Below are 23,851 nucleotides of genomic sequence, written 5' to 3' on the forward strand. Positions count from 1 at the left end.
TGTAAAGAGGCTGTTTATATTTTTAAAAAATCTTCAAAATCATTAAAATCATCTGCACTAAATGAAAAAAAGTTCCCAATTTCAGGACATGAAATGTACCTGTGGTATTAAACTGGAACCTTCTAGAAAGCCGTGACCATTTGAAAATGAACTTTTCTTTCTTGCTAATACCAACGACAGAAAAATTGTAACCTCAGCTGCCCCATGGTTTTTTTCAAATACGTTATTATAAGAGAAGATGATTCTATATTAATAGTCCTCCTGGAGCTTTCATCCTTCTTCCTTTAAGCATTATCTCTATAAACTGGTACACTTGGAATGTTAAGTGTGAGCTGAGAGCATCAAGAGAATAATGATGCCAGAATGTTTCTTCCCAGCTACTAATGTATCTAGCTGGTAGTTTAAGAAGAAATAAGATTTAAATCTCCTGCTGAAAATTTGCAGATATTTTCTTTCTGACAAAGAGCTCTTAAGTGATCCATGAAACCTAAGAATTGACAAAATTCTCACAGGATCTGGTAGGTATGAACAGGTTTGTGCACACACACTTGTTCTCTTTGCCAGCTCCTGTCTCATTTCTGAGCACTGAAGTAACCACAGCACTTAACCTTTCAGACAGTAAATTGGAAGCAAGTTCAACATCAATTGCACACACTTCCTCTGGCATGCCAAATCTAGAGAAGAGTGTCTATCAATCTATTAATCTCCTACAATGAAAACTTTAAGATGTCACAGAATCACTCTGTAGAAGGTCCATAGTCTGCCAGCTAGAGAGAGTTTGCCATTGGTACAGAAGTTGTGCTATAGAAGGCAGTCTTCAAAGACTTGTGATACTTTGTTTTTGTGAATGTCCTTATAATTTTGAAGCCATCCCAAGCACTTAGCATCAAAGTGCTTAAGCTGCAAAGCAGATAATAATCTCATTTGTGGTTTTTCACTCTCATGTTTCAAAAAACCCTTTTATTTACAGAGACTGGAATGATCAAGTGACTAATGTGCAGGTTTCGCCTGCTAAGGGACATTTCTCATTTGCTCAATGTTTGTTCTGTTCCCTGGAAAAGTGAGCTGGCAGTTGATCAGAAAGGTTGAGATTCAGATAAATCCTTCTCTAAGACAGATTCAGACAAAGGGAGCAAGTTATGACATGAAGAGAAAAGTTTCAGAAGCCAGTTAGAAATGCTCACAATCTCCTTTCTTTTGGTCAAAGCAAGAGGAGATGAAAAACAGAAGCACCTCAGAATCTCTGGAATATCTGCCACCTTAAAGCTGACAGATTCCATGATTTTGTGCATACTCATCACTTTCTATAGACGAACATCAAACATCATCAACACTTATGCAAAACTGACAGGCTGGTATCATTAACACAGCAAACTACCAACAGCAATTGCATTACAAACATGACAGAGACAGTCATGATAATGTTGTGTCTTTCACCAGCACTATCAAATCTATCCACTCTTACTCACACACACACCAGTTCCAATTACTCCAGCAGCTCATGCATGTGGAACTTGTTTTAGAGGTCATTATTACAATGACCTAAATGCAAAAAGCAACTTTTTCTTCTTTATTCACCTACTGTTTGATTTCATCAGGAAGTTTTGCAGTTTACTGGGTCCTGAGAGAGGTATGTCAAGTTGAAATAAATGCATGAGAAAGGCTGAAATAAATGGATTCAAAAGAGCAGTACTCCTTAAAAGCAGATGTTAAATGAATTAACCCAGAAGGCCACAAACAGGAGAATTAATGAAATTGCCATGAAAATAATTACCACAGAAGAACTACTTAATAAGAAAGATAAGCCAACAGAAGTGATGGGAAAGAAAGAGGATTCCAACAAAAAACCCACAAGAAGAGGAGGATCAAAGCAGCATGGCCAAAAATGCAGACCCTTTCATAACCCTGGAGTTTTAAAGGCCAGAGCCACAAAACAGCAGATGCATTGCCTTAATATTTACTGCAGGGGGTTCTAGAGGGTTCCAGTTGCAACACCAAGCGTACACATTTATCTTCAAAAGCAGAAAACAAATTTGCAAAAGCACATCTGGCATCTATGCAGTTGGAAATGTGGGGGAGCAATGAGGAAGCAGCAGCACTCAGATTACAGCAGCATGACTTCAAATCTACTTCTCTGATGCTAACATCACACATTTTATCCATGCATTTCAAATATTAGTATTAACCTGCTGCTCTAAACTGCATTTGCACATTTTAAGGTATATTGACTATAAGCCCAAACTATGAGGTTTCAGCAAATATTCTGCAGTAGTAACCAGACAGTGGGAGCAAAGTGAACTGTTTGCCACTCAGAGCATAGCAGGAATAAGAAATTAGAATCCTGGAATGGTTTGGGTCAGAAGGGACATTAAAGATCACCTAGATTCACCCCTCTACCATAGGCAGGGACTCCTTTTGCTAGATCAGGTTGCTCAAAGCCCCTGCTGACCTGGACACTTCCAGGGATGGGACAGGTTGTTTCTCTGGGCAACTTGTGCCAGTGCTTCACCAACCTCACAGCAAAGAACTTCTTCCTTATATTTAATCTAGATCTACCCTCTCTCAGCCTAAAACCATTACCCCTTGCCCTATCACTACAGGCCCTGGTAAGTCTCTCTCCATTTTTCTTATAACCTCACTGTATATGCTAAAAAGGCACAATAAGGTCTCTCTGGAGCCTTCTCTTCTCCAGACTGAACAAGTCCAACTTTCTCAGCCTTTCTTCATAGGAAGGGTGTTCCCTCTCCTTCATTTTTTTCGTGGCTTCCTCTGGACCTGCTCCTACAGGTTCATGTCCTTCTCACACTGGGGACCCCAGAGCTGCACAATGGACTGCAGGTGGAGTCTCACCAGAGTGGAATAGAGGGGTAGAACCACTTCCCTTGACCTGCTGTTTTTCCATGCAGCCCAAAATGGAGTTGGTTTTCTGGGCTGCAAGTGCACACTGCAGTCACGCCCAATTTTTTGGTCCATCAGCACCTCCAAGTCCTTCTCTGAAGATCTGCTCTCAATCCATTCACTCCCCAGACTGAACTGACAGCAGGGATTGTCCTGACCCAAGTGCAGGGCTGACCCACTCCTCAAGCTTGTCCAGATCCCTCTGGATGGCATTCTTTCCCTCCAGCAAATCAACTGCACTGCTCAGCCTGGTGCTGAGGGTGGAGTGATCCCCCTGTCTTATGTCATTGATGAAGATCTGCAAACAGGGAGGCAAGTGTCAACCATGTCCACTGCTGAAGAACCTCTAGGTTCTGAACAGAGCATGCTCTATCAAAGAGTCTATCACTGGAGAAATATACAGTTACCTGACCAATTGGTTGTAGATATACAGCTGGAATTTGGGGTGGAGGTTGGGAAAACAGACACTGAGAGAGGCCCAGTGGTGAGACGTAAAGACAGAGAAGAAGTAGTGAACAGGAGAGCAGTGTCTACAAAATAAGGAGGAAGAGTTTAAAACTAAGATAGCAATTAAGGCAGAAAGAATGAGAAAAGGATAGCATCTGGCAAAGAACTTTAAAATTAATTGCATTTAACATTGTATAGTTAATACCCAACATCTGCAGTACAAAAACTATACACTGTTATGCAGAAGGTTATAGAACATACACTTAAAACACTTGGTTTTCTGTTAATGAAAGACAAACTACTTTCACACTGCTGTATTTTTCTTTAAATTTTTACTTTGATGCAGATTTCCACAGGCACCAGTTAACATATCTCAGCCTGACCCTTTCTCATGCTATTCTCTCAAAAGAGTATGTTATTGGTATTAAAGAGCATGCTGGTTTTGCAGTATCAACAATTTGCTGGTCTGAAACTTTAAACACATTTTCTTTACCTGGTGAAACCTCAGTAGAATTATTTCTACAGTAAGGTAGACACCAGTGAAAGAGCAAAGAAAAAAGAGATGAAATAGTTTACTTTCAAAACATGGACAATTCCAGATATACCTGCCATTCACATTATAGCTGCTAATTGGGATTTTTTTGCAACAAAGTACAGACTTGATCTCAGAATACTCATATATTTCATTTGAAGTACTAACTGCAGAAAAATAATACCTATTTAAAAAAAAAACCTACATAATTTACAGCTCTGCTTAAAATGTTATTTCTTAAAAGTATTACCCTTTTAAGCTAATTCCTAGTGAATTATGAAATTTACAGAAAAATACCATGCTCCACTTAGCTCTTTGAACTACAATGCAAGCTAAGAAGCACACTAAGGAAAAGCAAATGAAAATAAGCATTTAATTTGTTATTGCACAGATTATCATTAATGCTGCATATGCAAGGAAAGCCAGGGGAAAGTGGTTAATTCTCTTTGACAGAGCATGCTCCTGTTCACATGCAGGCTACACAGACTCATCAGTAAAAATGAAAACAGAACTATTCATTCATTCCCCTTTTAGCACAAGACAAATATTAAAGCTGCCTCCTAAGTAAGGTAGCCAAAGGATTTCCAGCTTCCTGTGGAGTACAGCAAATCCAGTATAGCAGGCTTTCCCAATTCCTTCCTCTAGCTCCTTTGTATTTATCATCCAGCTTCTTCCCTTAAGCCCTATTTCCCATCCTGATTTCCCCTCAAATAGCAGCTTGATATCATTACCCCCCAAACCAAACATCTTATTGCTATTTTTGTGTTTCACAAATCAATACATTAAAAATAAGATACTGAGTCAGCACTGTTTTTCAATCAATAAGGACTGCTATCACTACCAAAACACCTGCCAAACGTGTGCAAAAGCTGTACAAGAGGGAAATCAAGTTTTAGAGGATTATTTATGCTTACACAATATACTTCCTCCTTTGAACATATACAACAATCCAAGACTTTTAAAACCATAAAACCAAAAACACATGACCACACAGATCACACAAAATTTCCTCTTGTTCTGCCTAAAAGTAATTGTTCCATCTCAAATCTTGGTATTCAGCTTTTGAAAAGTATTCTCCAGGTGAGGAATATTTCCAGCTACACAAAATAATAATTAACTCATGACTAAAATATCACTAAAGGTAGAACATACTTTTTATCTGCTACTATCCCTTGTAATATATAAGTCTTTATGCAATTGTAAGTGTTGCTTAGAAATGAATGTACTTTGAAGAAATAAGATTTCAAGAACAATACTGACAAAGTCACTAGCTGATAAAAAATAGCAAAGGAGTCTTGAATAGACAAGTGTTTGTCATCTCTTTTAGTATCTCAAAATCACTCTATCTCAAAATTTGTAAGCTGCAGATTGTTTTTTATCACCATATGAAATTTGTTGAATTTGTGGGGAAAAAAGAGATAAAGACCCTCTTTTAAGAAAAAAATAAGATTAGAAGAAAAAATTCGTTTCTTGAAACCCTAGAAGTCAGCATGGTCTACAACACACATGCTTTTCAAGTCCCTATCTTAAGCCATTTACCAGCCTCAAAAGATACTTTGAAAATTTACCACTATGATGATGGGGTGATTTTCATACAATCTGGAACCCCAGGAATTTAGTTTTAGAAATATGACACCTCATAAACTTTTAATCATCAGTGATTTGGGCTGTTCAGTTTATCAGATGCCACCAGTGGAATCGGAATAAAACAGCAATCAACTCAGGCTAGACACAAAGGCCATGAAACTACAACAAGTTTTTTGAGTTTTTCCTATTCACACCAAAGCCTCCCTAACTGCTGTTGGGTTTTATTTTCATCATACTCAAATACATGCATGGGTGGGAAATGTGCTTCTCAAATGACTGCAAGCAAACAGGCTGCCAAGGAGCCAAGGACAGCTGGCCTTTGTGTGGCACTGCTTGCTTTGAGATGTTTTAACCAGCTGTGTTTGGAGTCTCAAGAGAAGACACATTCCAAAGATCACCCACACAGACTGAAGTGCAGTGACTGTCTTGGTTCTAAGCTCAGAAGAATTGTTTAAGCAAAGACTTTCTTGTGGCAACTGGCAGAAGCCAGACTTTCAATGAATTAGTCTCAAATAAGAATTTAGGGCTTCAAACTAATAAGCACAAGCAGGTAAAACGTTTGGGATATTTCATGCACACAAAGCAATTGGTACACTGAAAGGATGCAGAAACAATTTTTTATCTGAAGCAACTTCATATGTGAAATCAGGAGATTCATTTTAGGTTTTCAGACATAGGAACTGCACACAGCTTTTGTTATTTCCTCTGGAGCCTAAGAAACATTTTCAATATTTTTCCAACCTGTAAACCACATAGATTCTCAGCCACATACATATTGCCTCCATTAATAAAGAAAATATTTAAAGAGTTCATCCTACCTGATTTTAATGCAAGCAGAATTAAAATTCAGCAGCTGGATAATTAAATAGAACTCACATACCTGACAATCTCAGTGTCTTTCTGTGAGCCAGATCTGAAACTCAGTTACTAGTTTTTGTATAAGATAATTGCTGTTACATTTCAACTCAAATAAAAATTGGCACTGTAATTCCAGAGTCTCACTCCCTGTATTTTTTTACTCTTTAAGATTAAAGGGAAGATACAAAATACAGGCATCATTTTGACCATTTGACTTCAAGTCTCTCATTGCAAGAGAAACTCTGACAGGATGTGCTGTGAAGTCACAACCTGTCCATATTCCTTGTACCTAGAAATACCAACACTTGTTAAGTACTCAATCAAGTACAAAAAATATTAAACCAAATCTTCTTCAGTAAAACCCCGACCACGTGGTCCACCATAATGTTTGAATCATGCAAGAACTGTAGCCTTTAAATTATTATGTTCAAAGATTAATATAGTTTTATACATGCTTCCAATCAGTTGTTTTTCAGGCATTTCAGATCAAAGTGTGATATCAACACCACCACTATTTCTGATGGCCATTTTTAGTGCAGATGTGGGCCAAACCAACTTGTTGCATTAAAATAGCAAACTTTTTTAAAAGAAAAAAAAAGATATAGTTACTTTTCATCCATTCTGCTGCGCATTTTTTTAAGTTTCTGCATAATGCTGCTGGTCTCACTGCTGGAGATGGAGATTGGGGAAGGGCTGCGTGTTTCTGCATCAGTTGGAAGAGGGCTGGAACCATTGCTCTGCTTGATGTCATCCTCACTGGGAAGCTCCTGCAATTAAAGGGTTAAAATAAAAAAGAACCATTAAAAGACTATTCCAAAATCCTTTATAAATTGTATTAATTTGTGTTAATTTAGCTTGTAATCTCTAGATCGCATGAAATACTGCTCTAGATAAGTCTGTCCACTTGCAGATTTAACTTCATAACCTTATTTTTATTTGACACAAAGCTCTTAGCACATCCTTTCTCTCCATAATTTAAGTTTTCCCCTAACTGTACCCAGAACAAAAAAATCAAAACCAAAACAAACAGCCCCCCAAAGCAACAAACCACCACAACTCAGTTACCCAAACAGGAAATCAATATTTTCTACAGTACTACTATTAAACTTGTGTTTTTTTAAAATTTTGTAAGGAGGCAAGTAGGGGCAAGAAAGTTAGCATAATTACCCTAACACACACAGCAGGAAGTTTTGGGGTTAGTGCTTATATTTAGTACTTTGTGCCTGACAAATAATCAAACAAAAATCAAAGCCTGAGAGATCTAAGCAGCAAAAAATTCACATTCCCAAAGTCATTAGTTCACTCTGAGAATGAGCAAACACATCTACTGTGCATTTAAATTATTTTGTAACTTCTCCAAAGGCATTTCCTTAAATGATGCTCTAAAGAAACTAAACATAAATTGCTGAGGTAAAGGTTGGCAGAGCCAACCTTTTTCATCAGGCAGACAAAACTTCCAAGTGATAGGTCCAATCTAGTAGCCTTCTGTTCCTATAACAACGAAGCTGCATGGTGAAGAGGGAAGGAAGACACCAGTTCCTATGCTGAACACTCACCAGCTTGTTTTCTCCTGCAGATTTCAGTTTTTCCTGCAGTTTCATTGTAGTCTGACGGATTCGCTCGATTTCTGCCTGCTGTTTAAGGATGAGCTGCCTCTCCTTCCGAGCAGCCTTGTTTGCCTCCTGGAGACGTTTAATTTCTGCCTTTTAGGTGGAAAAGGTTCAGCATGAGAACACTGACAGACCTCTCTCAAGGACACACTCAAAGCTGCTACAGTGCCCTTCCTATGGGTTTGACATGGCTGCAGTTACAAGAGGAAGGAACTTGGCTGAATTTCAGTAGCAAAGAACTAGAGATTAATTAATCAGAGTCTCAATCATGAGATTACAGCTAGAGAAGGACCCTTGAGAACAACATATTGAGTGTGACTGAAATGCAAATAAAACTTACAGGTAAGAAATATTGCTGGTTCTCCATTCTTGTATTTACAGTGTCTGAAACCTTTAATGGGTACACGTGGCTTTCAACAGGATTTTCCTAGAGGGCATCCCTTACCTTTTCCTGCTGTAATCTCAGCAGCAGACCACGCTGCCTCTTTCGAATAGGAGGCATCTTATCATCCTCTCCCTTGTCTCGCAAATGCCTACAAACAGATTAAGTATAAATAAAGTAATAAGATTACTTAATAATAATAATAAATAATAAAGTAATATTTTAAAAGTGCACAACAGGTTTTTTTATTCTTTAAAGTGAAAAATAAAAAGAAGTTTATTTTTTCTATTCTGCTGAAGGGTATAAACCTTAATCACTGGCATGCTCTATGGTGGAATATTTTGCAACATTTAGTCAAATAGGCACAGTAAAAAGGCCAGTGCAGGTAATAGGAGGTCACACAAGAATGGGCAGAAGCTTTGCAGAGGTAGCACACTCACCATTTGAGAAACACAAAAGGAAGCACACTTGGCTCACTACCTAATAATATTTTGTCAAATCCACAATTACAAGAAATGGTAAGAAAATATCTGCTGAACAATAGTACTCTCATGCAGAGAAAATTACTGATTAAATCTGGCCACTGCTGTTTACCAGCATCAGTGAGTACTTCAAGTGGACTTCAGGACAAAGCATATCTTAGACTGGAAACAAATCACTAAGTACAGCATGTATCCAGATTCACAAAATGTGGCCTAAGTCAACTAAAATTACTTCAGATACACATCAAGCAAAGAAAGGTCAAACTGTTTGACAGTTTTATATCTTCCTGAATTAAGATGTGTAGCGGAATGGCTGGCAACTACCTTCTCCAAATATCTGCTCTTCTACTGTTTCAGTGAAATTCTTAATCAAATCCTATTCAATGTAAATACCAAAGCACATTTATAAATTGGGTCCTGTTCTTTCCAAATCCCAGTAACAACTGTACAGAATACTGATGTCAGAAGATTAGTTCTACCATTAATACTTTAGTAAAGGAGCTGTAAGGTGGAAACAAAACCTTGAAAAGTAGAAGGAAATGGTCAGTCAGCAGTTATGTATATTCAGAGCTGCCTTACTTTTTCTGGTGTTCCAGCCATGCCAGCTCAGCCTTGGTCTTCTCTTTGAGAGCCTTCTCCCGGAGCCGGAGGAGTGAGGACTGATGAGCAGCTCGCATTTCCTCCTCTTTCATGTACTGTCTTACCATCTCCATGGTAAACTTAGAGAAACTGTCTTGCCCCCCTGAGAATGGCATGCTTAGCTCCTAGGAGGAAAGATAAAAGTTGGCACAAAACCACAGAAACGCCATGGCTTTTTTTCAATTACAAAGTGCACGTCTGTGTGTGTATATACACAGATACACAAAAATAGATGCAGGAAGGGAAGCTGTTTTTATTCTGAGCTTTGTGCAGACCAGCTATTTTTGCCCGGTGTGGCAGTTTTGGGAGGTCCCCACTTTGGCCAGAGAGATGAAGCATCCTCTTGTATTTCCTAGCTGTGCGTTAGCATAGTTGGAGGACTTAATCCACTTGTAAAACCTGCCTCAAAAAGCCACTCCTCCTAAGCCACAAGGTAGAGGCTGGATGGATTGTTTCGTAAGTCATCACACTTGTACAACAGTGACATACAGCATGATTCACACAGCTCTCTGTTTTGAGATGCTCAGAGAACCACAGGGAGGAAAAGAACCCTCAACCCTGCAAACACAGCTAAGAACAGCCCACTTGAAGCTTATCAGCTTAACCATGTCTAAGTATATTTTCATCATACTCAAACACATGCATGGGTGGGAGATGTGCTTCTCAAATGACTGCAAGCAAACAGGCTGCCAAGGAGCCAAGAACAAGTGGCCTTTGCGTGGCACTGCTTGCTTTGGGATGTTTTATTCAGCTGTGTTTGGAGTCTCAAGAGAAAACACATTCCAAAGATCAGTTAATTTAATTTTACTTAAATATGGTTGCCTCATCTACCTTGATAGATGACAGAGCTGTTTTGTCTGGGGACACTTCCTCATCAGAATCATCACGACTGCCCCTCTTCTTCTCCAGATTATTTCTGCGATGACTCTCAGAGGGCAGCAAAGACCGAAAAGATTTTTCTTCAATCTCATCCTCTGTCATGGACTCATCAAATTTCAGGGAATATTCTGTTGCAACAGAAGCGGAATCTGTGGAAGAAATCAGGAAAGCTGCTTTCCACTCAGTTTTGCACCATGAATGAAATTTTAGTCTGTCTCATCTCACTAAAGTTAGGGGGCTCAGAAAGGCAGAGAGATAACTAATGTAGAAAAATGAGTGTTTAGGGAAGAATGATTTTGAGTTAGAAGACATCTGTTATCCAGCTTTGAGAGACATAGCAGATTTGTGTACACAGGTATAAACACATCTGGAGTTGCTGACACATTTGGTGTTGTGCCTGCAGGTTCAGCATGTGAGCATGTGGCTAAGCTAACACAACAGAATCTCAAAGGTTCCCATCTCACTGTGCCATTCTCTGTTACCTTTTAAGAGACTACAATTCACTTGGGGCTCAGCTTTCTTCACACCCCTTTCCCTCATTATTCATTCTAAAACAGCACCACCGTCCCTCCCTCCCCCCTCACCACCTTCAGACCCATCACACACCAGCAGCAGAGCCAACCTTTTTCATCTGGCAGGGACAAAACACTGTCACTGGGCAAGGAATCATCTGCAGCAGTCTGAACCTGTTCTTCAATACTGCTGGCTGTCTTTTCACGACGGGAAAGCTTTTTCTCATTCTCCTTAGAAGATGCAACTGAAGGGCTCTCCTGGCGGCTGCTGGTACTACTGTGTTATCCAGAGATTATTTTTTTAGAAATACTTTGCACATTTCAAAATACTTACGTTACATTACTACTGTACACACCACGATTAACATCACAACAATAAACAACATGCAGAGGGTTTGGTTTTAAAATGCAGTTTGGCTACTTTAAAATTCCAAGTTTCATCAAACTACTGATTACTGGTTTTATTCTAGCTTAAAATCCATATGGTCTGAAGGTATGCACATCCTTTACCTGGTAGTGAGTAGTGATGATAAACAAATGCAAACAACTCTTCTTTGAGATTTTAGAAGAATAAGTAAGTTAGAAATTCTGTTTTAGAAGTTAGGAGAACTACAGAAGACAACATTTTTCCAGTTCAAATCAGAGAAGGGCTGTGAGAAACTTCAGGGGACCTAACTAGATCAGGTAAGTGAAGAGGATACAAAAAGCTTCTTACCTCTGATCATGAACCTTTGATCTTGAGGACTCAGAGTAACTATCAAACATTGGTGAGTATGTCTGTTTTGAGTCACCTGTCTCGTCTTTACCTTGTGATATAGCACCAGACTCACATTTTCTGGAAACGAGAAGCATTTGGGATAAATCTGCATTGTCTTAAACATAGGAGTAATAGAGTTTTCATGAGCTTTCATCAGTTTACTAGAAGTAGTAACAGCTAAAATTCCTGCTAAAAGATTTCCTAAGGCTTAAACTAGGTTATATCATCCCACAAAACATTTAGATAATCCTTTTCTACTCTTTTTATGTAGAGTTTCACAGAACAAGTTAATGTCACATTTTGTGTATGTATGCTATTAAGGGCATAAAGATAGAATCCAAGTTCATCTTAAATACTTACTCATGATGACATCTTAACATTTTCTGCAAGAATAGGTGAAGCAAAGCCTAACAAATCTTACTTCCCCATTCCCAAGATGTGAAACATGAAGGCAAACCTGTTTGTATCAGCTCGGGCCCTCAGCTGCTTCATGAACTCTGAATGGTGCTGCCGCTGGTGGTCAAACAAGGAGGAGACTGGAGCAGCTGGGGCACTGACAGCGTCCCGTGCTAACTCTGTCATCTGAGTACAGCAAAAACAAGGGATACAGTCAGCTTATCAGCATCAAAATGCTTCTGGAGGAGAGAATAATCACTCTGGCTGCAGATTCTCCCTTCTCCTATTTTTTAAATTTTATTTGTTGTTGTTCTACTTTCAGCAATAAGCAAAATTGCAATTCTTTGCTTTTCTAATTTAATTTGCATGTGAAACAGATACAGGATCAATTCTTGATGGAGAGCAGCTCTTACAAACTGAAGATGCTATGTTCACTGTCATCAATCTGTCCTGGAAGAACAAACTTCTTAATAGTTCATTAACTGGAAGATCATAAGAATATGGAACAGGGATTTAAAGCTACTGATTGACTTCTAAGTAACGATGCCAGAGCAGCTCCTTTGAAGTCCTATCATTTTTCATGTTATGAAAGTGAAGAAGTTGTACCAAGAATGACACCAAACAGAAAATAACTTAAAAGGCAAAAAAGTAAAATGTAGTTTTAATAGTAAAATTCAGTATAAAATGGCTTTTCTCCCTCCCTGGGGCCTCACCTCACGGAGCTGGTGAGTTGCATCAGGAGACAGCAGTGCAGGTTCTGCCTGTTTGGCTGCAGCCATGCATGGGGGCTCCTGCCCAGCCTCCTGCCGTGACTGGACCAGCTGCTGCAGTGATTCTGCATGGACCTGTGCAGAAAACACAGACAGTTCAGGTCTTCAAAATGGTCTGGCTATAGTAGCTACAGATTTATTTCTCAAAATCTGGCAGATAAAGGTTTGAAACAGGCCCTTGAGGGTTTCTTTTAGCTGTATTAAACCCTTTTGGTACTTTCATAGGTTCACAGATTCAAATTAAGAATACCTGTAGGCATGGATTTACTTATAACATTTTGTCTCTTACCCACTCCATATTTTTGAAGGGCAGCCTTACCTGAGCTGCCTTCTGCCTTGCCTCTTCCAGTTGTCTCTGACTTTCTAAAGCTTCTTGTTCAGCCTTGATTTTCCAAAGAGCCAAGTCCCGTTCATGGCGCTGCTGTTGTGCCTAAAGATCAGGAAAATAAGTTTTAACCATGCAATTTAAACATAATGATGTGATTTGCTTAGCTATTGGTTGCAACTGCCTTCTTAAAGATCTGGATCTACTCTGCTGGGGTGTCTCTTCTGCTTGAAACAGAATTTTCAACCCAGTGACCCTCTCTGAGGCAATGCTCATTCCCCATAATCTTCCACCACAGTGCAGAAAGGAATTTAGGAGATCAATTAATTCAACAAACTAGAATAAACAATCTTGTCAACATAAGGAAACTTCAGGCAAAAATATTGTTTTAGTGGAATAAAACAATTAATCCAGCCCAAACAACTACACTGCATGGCACCGGAACTGAACATCAATACCAATAAACAATCATGCTTTTATCGGAGGAACACAACCAAAACAGTGATTCCAGCTAAGAGTATATGAATGACACCTATTCCAGAGCAGCTACTTCCTTGGTGTCAATTTAAAGGTAATAAATATGCACCCTAAAAAATGGCCATTATCAGAGATGCCTCCTCATGCCCATTACGATTTCTCTGCACTGCTAACAAAAGCTTAACTTGCCCTAACTCAATTAATTTTTTTGCAAACAAACAATACAAGAGAAAAAAAAGGCAAAGGTTAAGACAAAGAAATATTTCCCCATTACCTTGAGAATCTGAGCCAAAGAAACACTCTCCTGCTGGGCGAGGGAAATGCCTCGTACCCGCTCCAGATCCGAGAGCTGCCGCACGGACTCCTCGATAGCGCTCAGGTAGTTCAGCTCCGCTGACAAACGGTGCTGCAGCCCCGCGGGGGAGAAACGCATGCACCCTGCAGGACAGCAAACACTGCTCACCCTCACAGACCTCACTGTTCCACAAACCTCACCATCCCACAGATCTCACTGCCCCACAGACCTCACTGTCCCACAGCAAAAACTCAAGGAAAAGCACTGCAGCATCAGCATGGTTTTTACAAACACTCACCGCTTGCTGAGGCTGCTGCAGCCCTGCTTGTACCCAGACCCATGTCAGGGAAGGCCACGTTTGGCTTCAGCCCTGGGGCTGCACCTCCACAAAAGCCAGAAGGTGACTTGACTCTTTCTGCTGTATTGCCTACAGAATCCAGCTGCAACATTTTTTGGGAGCTGGAAGATGGGGAAGAAGTTGGTGTCTTCTGAGGTCTTCCCTTGTCTGAAAAACTGACAGTGAAACAAAAACCAAAAGGAGTCAAAAATTCTCCTAGTCCAGTTATTTGATAAAATAAAGGAATAATCTTGTTCTTCTGTTCCTACACACAAACAGATCCATGCAAAGGGCACAGTTTGTTCAGTTTGCAAATGCCCACTCTGTCTTCCGGAAATGGCCTCATGAGATGGGTTTTGTCCCTAAATCCCAGTTCAGAGTTAAGTTTCCAGAGCACTCTATTTTTCCCCAGTTATTAAGCCTAGTTAGCACATACACAAACTTTTTTTTTTTTTTTTTAATTAACACAGTATCTTCATGTTCTACATGACCAGACAAGCCGTTTCAGTGCCTGGCATGAGAAAGTCAGGATGCAATCAATCTGCACGTGCATTTAAAAACTGAACTATTTACTATCAGCACATGCATGCAACTGATTGTGACAAGCCACTGCCCTGAGTCTCGATCTCTCTCCTAAAATGCAATGGAGGCAAAAACTTGACTTGAACAATTCTTAAGATACTATGGTAACACTTTTTGAGAGAAGACATTTCTTTTTTAAACAGAGAAAATAATACAGATGCTTCTTAAATTTACTATTTCAATTTTATTAGGCTGAAGAGGATTAACAGTGGCTGCTTAAATCCTTTGCGAAAACATTCTGCATTACTTGGCACATCTTAGGAGGTCAAAAGACCTTTCAAACCCAATCCTAGAAGTCAGCAAAAGGCACCAACATAAGCAAATACCTCAGAATTGCCCTAAACCAATACAGAATGAGCTATCACTCATATTGCTTGATGCTTTTTAGAAAAAAGTGCAGTGAAAACTGAGTGTTTCATAACCACCTTCACTGGACAATTAGCAGACAATTAGCTAGACAAAAAGAGGTTTCAACAGAAAACATATGTTTCTTTCTTTTTTTAATGCACTCTTTTCCAAGGATGGGTTCATCTCTCAAAAGGCATCGACTCACAGAGCTGGGTAGGCTTTGTGAGTATTAGCTGAACACAAGTACAGCCAAAATTGTCTGTGTATCTACTGAAAAAATAAAGGTAACTGCACAGGTTGATTAAACCTTGACACATTTCTAACTGGCTTTTTCTAGAAGAAGGAAACAAAAACTGTATTTCAATGCTTGAGGTAGGGAACATGACAGGACACCAAGTTTCATATTTAAAATACAGGGAAGAAATGTTTTCTGGATGCACATCCTACTACCATTTGGCCATTTCTGTTACTTCCCTTTTGCATGTCCAAAGACACAGTCAGTAACATTACCAAGCATCAATATATTTGCATAAAGTCTCATAACATTCCTGTTACCTCATCAGGGAGTGTCCAGACAAGTTTTCCAGTGTGCTGTCTGTATCTGGGTTCTGCTCATGCTCTTTATTAGAAATTCTGCTACTCAATAAGGACTTCTTAGCCTGCTGGGATCCCCTCTCTAATTCAGACAGTATTTTATCTTCTTCCACAGAAAAGTGGTGAGAGCTTCCATTGAAAGTGTCCAACCCTAAGAAGCAACAACAGTGTCAAAAGTTTGCTTGGTTCTACATGTGAATACCTTACTATCACAAGCTCCAAAACAATGAATTGAGAAGTTTTTCCCTGATACAAGAAGCCGCTGAGTTAGAAGCCTATTGATCCAACAAGCAAGAAATGTAGAACTGGCAATAAAGTTTTCTTCTATATATTGTGTTCACTGCCAAAACTGTCACTCAGCTTTCATTTCAGCACACTATCAGTTTAAATAAGGAAAATACATATTTGATTCTTTACTACTAATAATCAGAATACAGCCTAGCTTTTTGGGGGAAAGGTAAAGAACTTTGAAAAAATAGGAAGAGAGATCATTTAGAATGCCTAATCCTATTTTTGTCATGTTTCCATTGGCTTAAAACCTAGCTATTTTTTATCCATTGCTTATATACTATGGGTGCACCGTCTCAATTTTCTTCATGCTTTTGTAATGGACAGGTTACCACAAAACCCGATCTATTTATTCATTTGTGCACTAGTGAAAACTAACTGTGACCCAAAGACAAGGCATTCAAGCAAATTTATTGTCACTTTCACAAACATGGCCATAACTCAGAAACCTATTGGCATTTTCTCAGTATAGAATCTAAGGATAGTTCCCACACAATGTTAAAATTAACTTATTTATTAGAAGGCTGGTTTAGAAAAGGAAACTTTTCAATGCTGTTAAAAACCTCTTGCTTATTTAACTTTAAATTACTGTATTTTAAGGTCAGAGAATAACCAAAATCAAAAACAATCTAAGACGGAATCACTGGAAGAATAAATCAATCATTCTATCAGTATTAGATTACAGTTTCCAGATCCGTAGGACTGCAATTTTCCTAACAAGAAAAGCCTTAATAAAAAAGGATCCTCCACAGCCAAGTATTGCACTTACTTTCCTTTTTCCCTCTCTTTCTGGAGGAAGCAGATGAGCGGGAAGATGCTGCAGACCGGGGTCCTGATGAGTGCTGAGAACCAAGCTCCACAGACCGAGCCTCAAGGGGAGACTTCCCACTGGGAATTTCTTCCTGAATGCTTGAATTACTGCTGCCACCAACACTAGAAAGGAGCACATTGCTGGTGATTAAGGACTTTCAGCTCCCGTGCACCACAAGGAAACTACCACACTTTGAACTAGAGACAGATTACTAAACTGCACTAATCAACCCTTCTAGAAAAGCATTGGTTTTGGAATTAAAAACTGTGACAGCTAAGGCATTGGGAAGTTTGATATGATATTGAACATACTGAAACATGCTTCCAATAATATGAAAGACTATAAGATGGGTAACAATTGTGCTTTCCAATTTTAACTCTAAAGAGCTATTTGACTCCATACCTGAACAACAAAAGAATGACTCAAACTGTGACTGCATTTCAGATAATCTCTGGGCATACAGATGTCAATTGCCAGAAATACAAGCAATTTTAAATAAAAGATCACAAAATACTTGCAAAAAAGAGATGCCAATGCATCATACACTAATTAATACCAGCAGAAGAAAGAAGCTTTAATCAGAAAGAATAATTTTCAGTGTGCAAAGTGCCATTTAACTTCTTTTCTTCTGAAGTAGCACTGGTATAAACACACTTGTGGCCTCCCACAAGGTGCCAAAAAGATATAAATATACAAGAAAGAGGGTCTTGGAAAATTCAGGAACCCATGCAGTAGACATGGAGAGTCTAGGATCTACAGTCTTCAAATTTTAATCTGAACAAAAGCTTTTAGAAATTCTTACAGACAGATCATGTATTCTACTAATTAAGTACTGACAAATGCTTGCTGAAAGCAATTACATATTTACCACAAGGTTTTGAAGTACTGAAGTAATTTTTGGACGTAAAATATCTTTAATATTTTTTCTGAATTACAAGATTACTCAACTGAGCATTCTTGCAGCCACACAAGTCAGAGAACTAATTTTCACCAGACTACAAAGGATAAAAATCTTGTCTAAAGCTACCAGTGCAGGCTAAAGAACAGCAAAAGTTAGACATGGAACAGAAATACTGGACTCCACCTTCATTATGTTGGCTGGTCTATTAATTGCAGGGCCTAAGAAAGTACTTAATCACTTTGACCAGTATAGTACAGCACAGCAGAAAAGATATCCAGCATATTATGAAACAAACCTTGTATTAACTATTTTCTCTTGAATTCTGCATTTTTATTTTTCTAAAAAGTCTAACACAGTTACCTGAGGTCACGTGAAATCTTTTTGTCTGTTAAAGTGCTGCTTCCCTGTGATGAGGCAAAGTCATCCTCATAAGAAGCCACACTCTCTGGAGGGCTCATGGCAGGGAGCAAAGGGCGCAGAAGGGCAGAGCCTCCGTTCAGCCTTTCTTCAAACACTGAGGTGTGGAGAGGGCAAAAATTATAATAAATACAAACATACATCATATAGGTAATAGGAATTAAAATCCTCCCCACCATGAGTTACAATGATTTCCTTTCAAACAAAAAATCATCAGGAGAACAGCAGTACAGTTGTTCCATGGCAGTTTTAACACAAGATAACAAGCATAGTCTTCTTCTTTTTGTAAATTATCAGATTCTTTACTTCATTAACATATCCTAACCAAAACATTCTTGAAGAGCACAGTGCTTTAGAGTAGTCATCTGCAGAAAATTGCATGCTATCATCTTTAAAGAAAATAATATGAAGGTAAAAAGAATTGAGAAAAAACACAAGACAGAAATCAACTTCTCAGAAAACGTTCCTCCTCAGAGACCAAGTACTCATAAAAAAGAGGAATAAATTTGTACAAAAAAAATGAAAATGAAACAAAGCATACTGCATGAGACAGCTGTAAATCATGATTTACACAGATTCATATTTGAGACCTCTGAAAGCACATTCCTTAACAGTGAAGTATGAAGTGCATGGAGCAGTGGGACTGGGAAAATAGCAATTCACAAGAGCTTTGAGAAATGCTTCCATTTTTACCTTTTCCATTAAGTTGGTAATTCTTAGCAAAGATGTTGATGACACTGTGGGGACTTCCCTTTGCCAGTTCCTCCCAAGGCCCCTTGCTGTGTGTGTCACTTGTCTGAGTGAAAAGTGGGGAGTACCTCTCAGCTGCTTTCTGAAACTCCTTTATGGGCTCAAAAGCATTTCTCTCCCGAATGCAAAAATCCTTCTCTTTTAATGTCTCCAACATCTTCAGTGGCAGCTGCTTGTGCTGGCCTCCTTCCTCTTCTGAGAGGTTTTCATCACTCAGGAGAGGCCCTTCGCTGATGGAGTCAATGCTGGACTCGTGAGGAGTAACAGCTTTGCTCAGAGGATATGCCTGGTTCTCACGCCCCGGGGAGTCCATCTGCCTCTTGGACAAATGTCCCAGGATCCCTTCATGCCTGTTAGCAGCAGGAGACCTCAATCCAAGGCTGATTACATCAGTAAGAGGTCTGATGGCCTCAGGGAGCTTTTTAAACTCACTAAGGTTGCCTACCCCAGGAAGGCTGTCATCAAAGGCTGTATGAGACACGCAGGCATCCAACATCCTTTGAATTCTGGCTGAAAAAGTATTTTCATTTTCCTCCCTCACAGGAGGACTCACAGCCTTTGCCCACCGTCCCTCATCCTGGTTTTCTTGCATAAATTCTGAGTTCCACATGGTACCATAGTTGAGACCAGCGCCAGCCAACTTTTTGGCTTCAGTTTCAATCCTGCTAGAAAGGGAAGCAGCTGTAGCTTTCAAAGCTTCAAGGCGATCTAATTTGGTCTTATACTGACTGGCAGAAGGTTTTACTAGGAGGTTTTCCTGTGCAGCAGATGAATTCAGGTACAACTGAGGCATCAGGGACCCCACAGGGGCAGAATGGCTCCTCCTGCCTGCCAACATCGCGTCACACTCCTTTGACAGAAGGTCCATCTGCTCCAGACTCCAGTGCTGGGAACAAGGGCCTCCACCTGAGCCCAAGAGAGCTTGTGGGTGGGGAAGCTGAACTCTTGGGCTCAACCTGTCTGGCTGTACCCATGGAGGCTCCATCAGATCACTCCTGAAATGAAAGTCAACATTTCTGTTGATGATTTACATAAATATTGATGTATTAGATAAGCGCATTGTTGTCACAGATTTAATTTCGGGACCAAATACTTTTTGGTGGAATCAGAGGGGCAGGGAATGGGACAGTAAACACAATGTTATTTAGTAAAAAAACCAACAAACCAAACAACACAGCACCTCTCAAATCTGAAATGCCATTGATGTGTACTCTTTGTTTTAGGGTTGTAACAAGCTGAGGTTTTTCACTGTCAGCAGTAAGTCTTTTCCAAACACTTCCTGACTCCAAAAGGGAGAATTCTTTTTCCTTATCACCTGCCCATGTCCAGAACACTAAAACACCTCAAAAGTCCCCCCAAAAAACTTCTTCTCTCATTACTGCAGGGGTCTCTGAATACCTTATGAGTCCTGTGAGTCTCATCTCTCCTCTACTATTAGCAATTACATGTTTTCTTTATGATGTTACACTAACAGTATTTACCATACGGTTTAGCTTTTCATTCTACACGCAGTAATACATGGCATTCCCAGTGAGCTTCCTTGAACTTTTCCAGAAGGGAAACGGGTCTCATTGCACTTACTAAGTCAGAGTACAGATACTGAAGCAAGTATACATTTAAGAAGCAGACATTCATGATGTAGTTAAAAAATGAAGACACTTGCAGAAGAGGGATATTAAGGATATCCAAGAAACTTCAGGATTTTTAGTTCCTTACAGCTAAGTGTTGGGCAGGCACCTTGAATTGCAGTAAGAAAACTTTGATAATACACTGAAAAATTCAAAATTGGGAAAGCTGCATGAAAAGAAATAGGGAAAGGCTAGTTTCAAGCAGAAGCAGAGGTGTTTGGTAATTCATAGACAGTAACTAATGGCTGAATCTGAGACAATAGATCAAACAGCAACACTGAGCAAATCAAGTAAGAAAAATCAACAAATACATTCATACAATCAGCTTCTCTTCCCCAATGGCAATGGCAGAGGAAATAAGAGGGTCCCAATATGAAATACACAACCCACTGATGTCAACAAAACATTACCAGCAACCACCATTCACTTTATCTATTTACACACTCACAAATCAGCCATAGCCAAAATTTTCATATGGTTTCCTGCATCAGCTTCCTCTTTACTGCGAGGAAAATGCTGTAATTGACCTAAAGATAATTACTCTCACAGGAACAGGAAGTCAAGAGCCAAGGCTATTTTCTCCTCTCAGAGATGAAAGCAGGAGCACTTTGCTCTCTCCCCCAACGCCCCATCTGCTCACCTCAGTAGCGGCAGCGGTGGTTCTGAAAGGGACATGTCACTGCTGGAAGATGCACTCGGAGGACGCTCTTGAGCCTTGTTTTCTTTGTCAGATTCCCCAGATGGTTGGTAACCAGGTCTGGGCTAGAGATGAAGACAACCAGAAAAATGCATTTTCTAAAGTTTGTCAGAGTTTAGAAGCTCTTGTCTCATTACCATTGAAAAGACTAATATCCAGAATTCAGCTTCTATTTAAAATAGGAAGATGATCTTCAGGCAACTTTCTAATAGGCCTTGCTGTGCCAAAAAGCAGCCACTAGCAAAGAGGCTGTACATTGAAATCACTATGTTTAAGGAAATCTACATTTTGATTTGTTCTTTTTTCTTAACTGATAACCACCAGAACAGCACAAGCCACAACCTGCCTAAGCATAGGAGCTCCTATTCCTGCAAACAACTGCAAGACATTAAGTTAGTGAATCAGCTATACCTGTGTTTCCTGCACTGTAGGCAGCTGAGGTGGCTCTTCTAAAAGTGTTCGCTCCAGCAAGAGTTTGGAATAGGTTTCCTGTAACCTTTTGGCTGCTGAAGGCTCAGGAGGAGGCACATTCTTCACTTTAGTAACAGCCTCCTTCTGCTTTCTGTAGAGCTCTTGGAGCCTTTTGTTCTTCTGTTCTGTTGCCTCCTTTTGTGCTTTCTTCTCTTCATTCTGCTTCTTCTTCCTCTCCTCCTGCTGCCTGATGATGTACTGACGAACCTCATCACTGTCATAGTGGCGTTTCTTAGAGATCACCTGAGGCTCCTCACTGGCCGCTACCTTGTCCGGTTTCCTTTTGGTTGGACTGTGGCTCCTCATATTTTGAGGAGGCAAAACAGATTTTTGATTCTGCTTTTCCACATCTGTCTCTTGCTTTGTACTCATGGAATCCAACTGCAGGTCATCAAGAATTCCACGTATCTCCACAGGCAGGAAATCCTTGTTTACAGAGGAATGATCTTCTTGGTTATCATCTGGAAGAGCAGCTTCCAGTTTTCTCAGATTGGTATCAGACCGTACTTTACTTCTTGACCTCTCGGAACTTCTTGAAGAGCTTTTACGGGTAACATCCAATCTAGAATCAGAACCTGTCCTTCCAATGCAGCCTGCTAAAGAATGAGATATCAAATATATCAGGTAACAATCAAATTTGGGAAACAGCTGGAAAAAGAAGGATGAGGGAGGAGTGCAGATCTTGCTGTGAACATGTCATTGCTTCATCTGGTGTCACAATCTCAATGTGGCAGCCTTTGCTCAGACTGAGCCCACACCCTTTCTACTCCTTACCAGCCTCACCACCTCACAGGCATAAGAAGCACAGCATTTCCCAGCATGCCTTATTTGTCCTGTCTGAGATTCTGGGTAAATTCTGAAAAAGGCTGGTGGAGGAATCAATGATATATTTATGATGCACATGGATGACATTGTACTGCATCTGGAAGAACCACAGTTCCTGTTAAACTGGGGTACTCAATCACAGCTTATCGATTATGTACAGCACACTTGCAAAATTCATCTAGCCTGTGAATCACTGCTAGCCATTCCTTTCCCCACTGGCTTCAAGAGGCAAAGACAGATCACAGGTGGTCCAGTTTTTTTGGTTGCAGCCTATATCTCATCTTTTCCAGACATCCCAAGCACCCTTGCAGTATGTACCACTCCCCAAGTCCCATGTGCAGGGATTGTGGCACCACAAAAAGTCCATAATGCACCCAGAAACAGAGGTTATGCACCCCAGCCATGGCTGTGAGCAAAATTTCCCCCGACCTCCATCAAATTCCAGGTTAAAAATAGGAGCAATTCTGGTAAGAAACTCCTATCTCAGAACATTCTATCTCAGAAGTCTGCTATAGTCTGCAGACATGCAGTGTTATATAAGAAAGTAAAATGAAGTAAGCTCAGTGATAAAAGAACAACTTACCAGACTTGGCAGCTCTCTCTCGGCCTGTTCTGTCACTGGATACAGCTCTTCTGTCCTGTTCTATTCTGGGAGCTGGACCCAGGATCTTTTTGACCAGCTTTTGTCCCTCCCGCCAGGAGGATGCACTTATCACATAGTTTCCACCTTCAAAGTAAAGAATAAATAAAAGTCAAGCTCTAGAGGATTTCCTATGGTATCAAAAAGAAGTATCATTGCATCCATTCATCATTTCTGTACCATTTAATTCTGCATTAGTGGTACAGCTGCAGTTACACAAACAGCCAGGACACTGACGTCCCCATGTAACACCCAAAACACACTGCAGCACATTAAAGTCCTACAAAAACTGATTTAAAGAAGGAGAACAGGTTTTGCAGGTCTAAAATATACAAACAAGCCTTACTAGGGACAGGAGTAATATTTCTAGAGCAGTTCAACACCACTCAAATATGGAAAATAATAAAAACATAAAAGTAACTAAATTGTTGTAATAAGAGGAACAAAAATAAAGGTGAGATATAAAAACCCCTTAACCTTCCTATCAAAATAGTATTAGCCAAAACTCTAGGAAAAAAACCCAAAAACTTCTTGAAAGGCTTTTACAGATAATTAACTGGCGAGATACGTCTTGTGAGTAGGTTAAAAATACCAAGCAGCAGATGTTTTACACCAATGCTAACTCACTATCCCTTAGCTGGGACTTCTGTTCCAGCACTGAAAACAGTTAAGATTATACCCTATTAGTTGATATTCAATTCAAGGACAAAATACCT

The 23,851-nt window shown here is 39.7% G+C and overlaps 1 protein-coding gene across 5 annotated transcripts in view; it reads right to left on the reverse strand.

Annotated features, from left to right (window-relative positions):
* The window catches only part of CEP350 (centrosomal protein 350), a 68,927-nt gene that overhangs the window by 23,784 nt on the left and 21,292 nt on the right, over nucleotides 1-23,851 (reverse strand). For 4 of the 5 annotated variants that reach the window (XM_021545951.3, XM_021545943.3, XM_021545944.3 and 1 more), the window contains exons 9-28: nucleotides 23,079-23,222; nucleotides 21,611-22,266; nucleotides 21,143-21,264; nucleotides 18,818-19,869; nucleotides 18,068-18,221; nucleotides 16,765-16,928; nucleotides 15,669-15,858; nucleotides 14,145-14,359; nucleotides 13,826-13,989; nucleotides 13,069-13,179; nucleotides 12,693-12,824; nucleotides 12,041-12,165; nucleotides 11,542-11,661; nucleotides 10,937-11,103; nucleotides 10,267-10,463; nucleotides 9,376-9,560; nucleotides 8,378-8,465; nucleotides 7,879-8,025; nucleotides 6,932-7,089; nucleotides 3,306-3,428 (exon numbers count right to left, since the gene is read on the reverse strand). In XM_021545951.3, coding sequence (XP_021401626.2) covers nucleotides 3,306-3,428; nucleotides 6,932-7,089; nucleotides 7,879-8,025; nucleotides 8,378-8,465; nucleotides 9,376-9,560; nucleotides 10,267-10,463; nucleotides 10,937-11,103; nucleotides 11,542-11,661; nucleotides 12,041-12,165; nucleotides 12,693-12,824; nucleotides 13,069-13,179; nucleotides 13,826-13,989; nucleotides 14,145-14,359; nucleotides 15,669-15,858; nucleotides 16,765-16,928; nucleotides 18,068-18,221; nucleotides 18,818-19,869; nucleotides 21,143-21,264; nucleotides 21,611-22,266; nucleotides 23,079-23,222 — 4,414 coding nt within the window. The remainder of the gene's footprint in view (nucleotides 1-3,305; nucleotides 3,429-6,931; nucleotides 7,090-7,878; nucleotides 8,026-8,377; nucleotides 8,466-9,375; nucleotides 9,561-10,266; nucleotides 10,464-10,936; nucleotides 11,104-11,541; nucleotides 11,662-12,040; nucleotides 12,166-12,692; nucleotides 12,825-13,068; nucleotides 13,180-13,825; nucleotides 13,990-14,144; nucleotides 14,360-15,668; nucleotides 15,859-16,764; nucleotides 16,929-18,067; nucleotides 18,222-18,817; nucleotides 19,870-21,142; nucleotides 21,265-21,610; nucleotides 22,267-23,078; nucleotides 23,223-23,851) is intronic. The other variant, XM_021545953.3, reaches the window with a different exon arrangement.

This window comes from Lonchura striata, chromosome 9 (genome assembly GCF_046129695.1).
Source record: "Lonchura striata isolate bLonStr1 chromosome 9, bLonStr1.mat, whole genome shotgun sequence".
In the NCBI taxonomy this organism is placed as follows: Eukaryota; Metazoa; Chordata; class Aves; order Passeriformes; family Estrildidae; genus Lonchura; species Lonchura striata.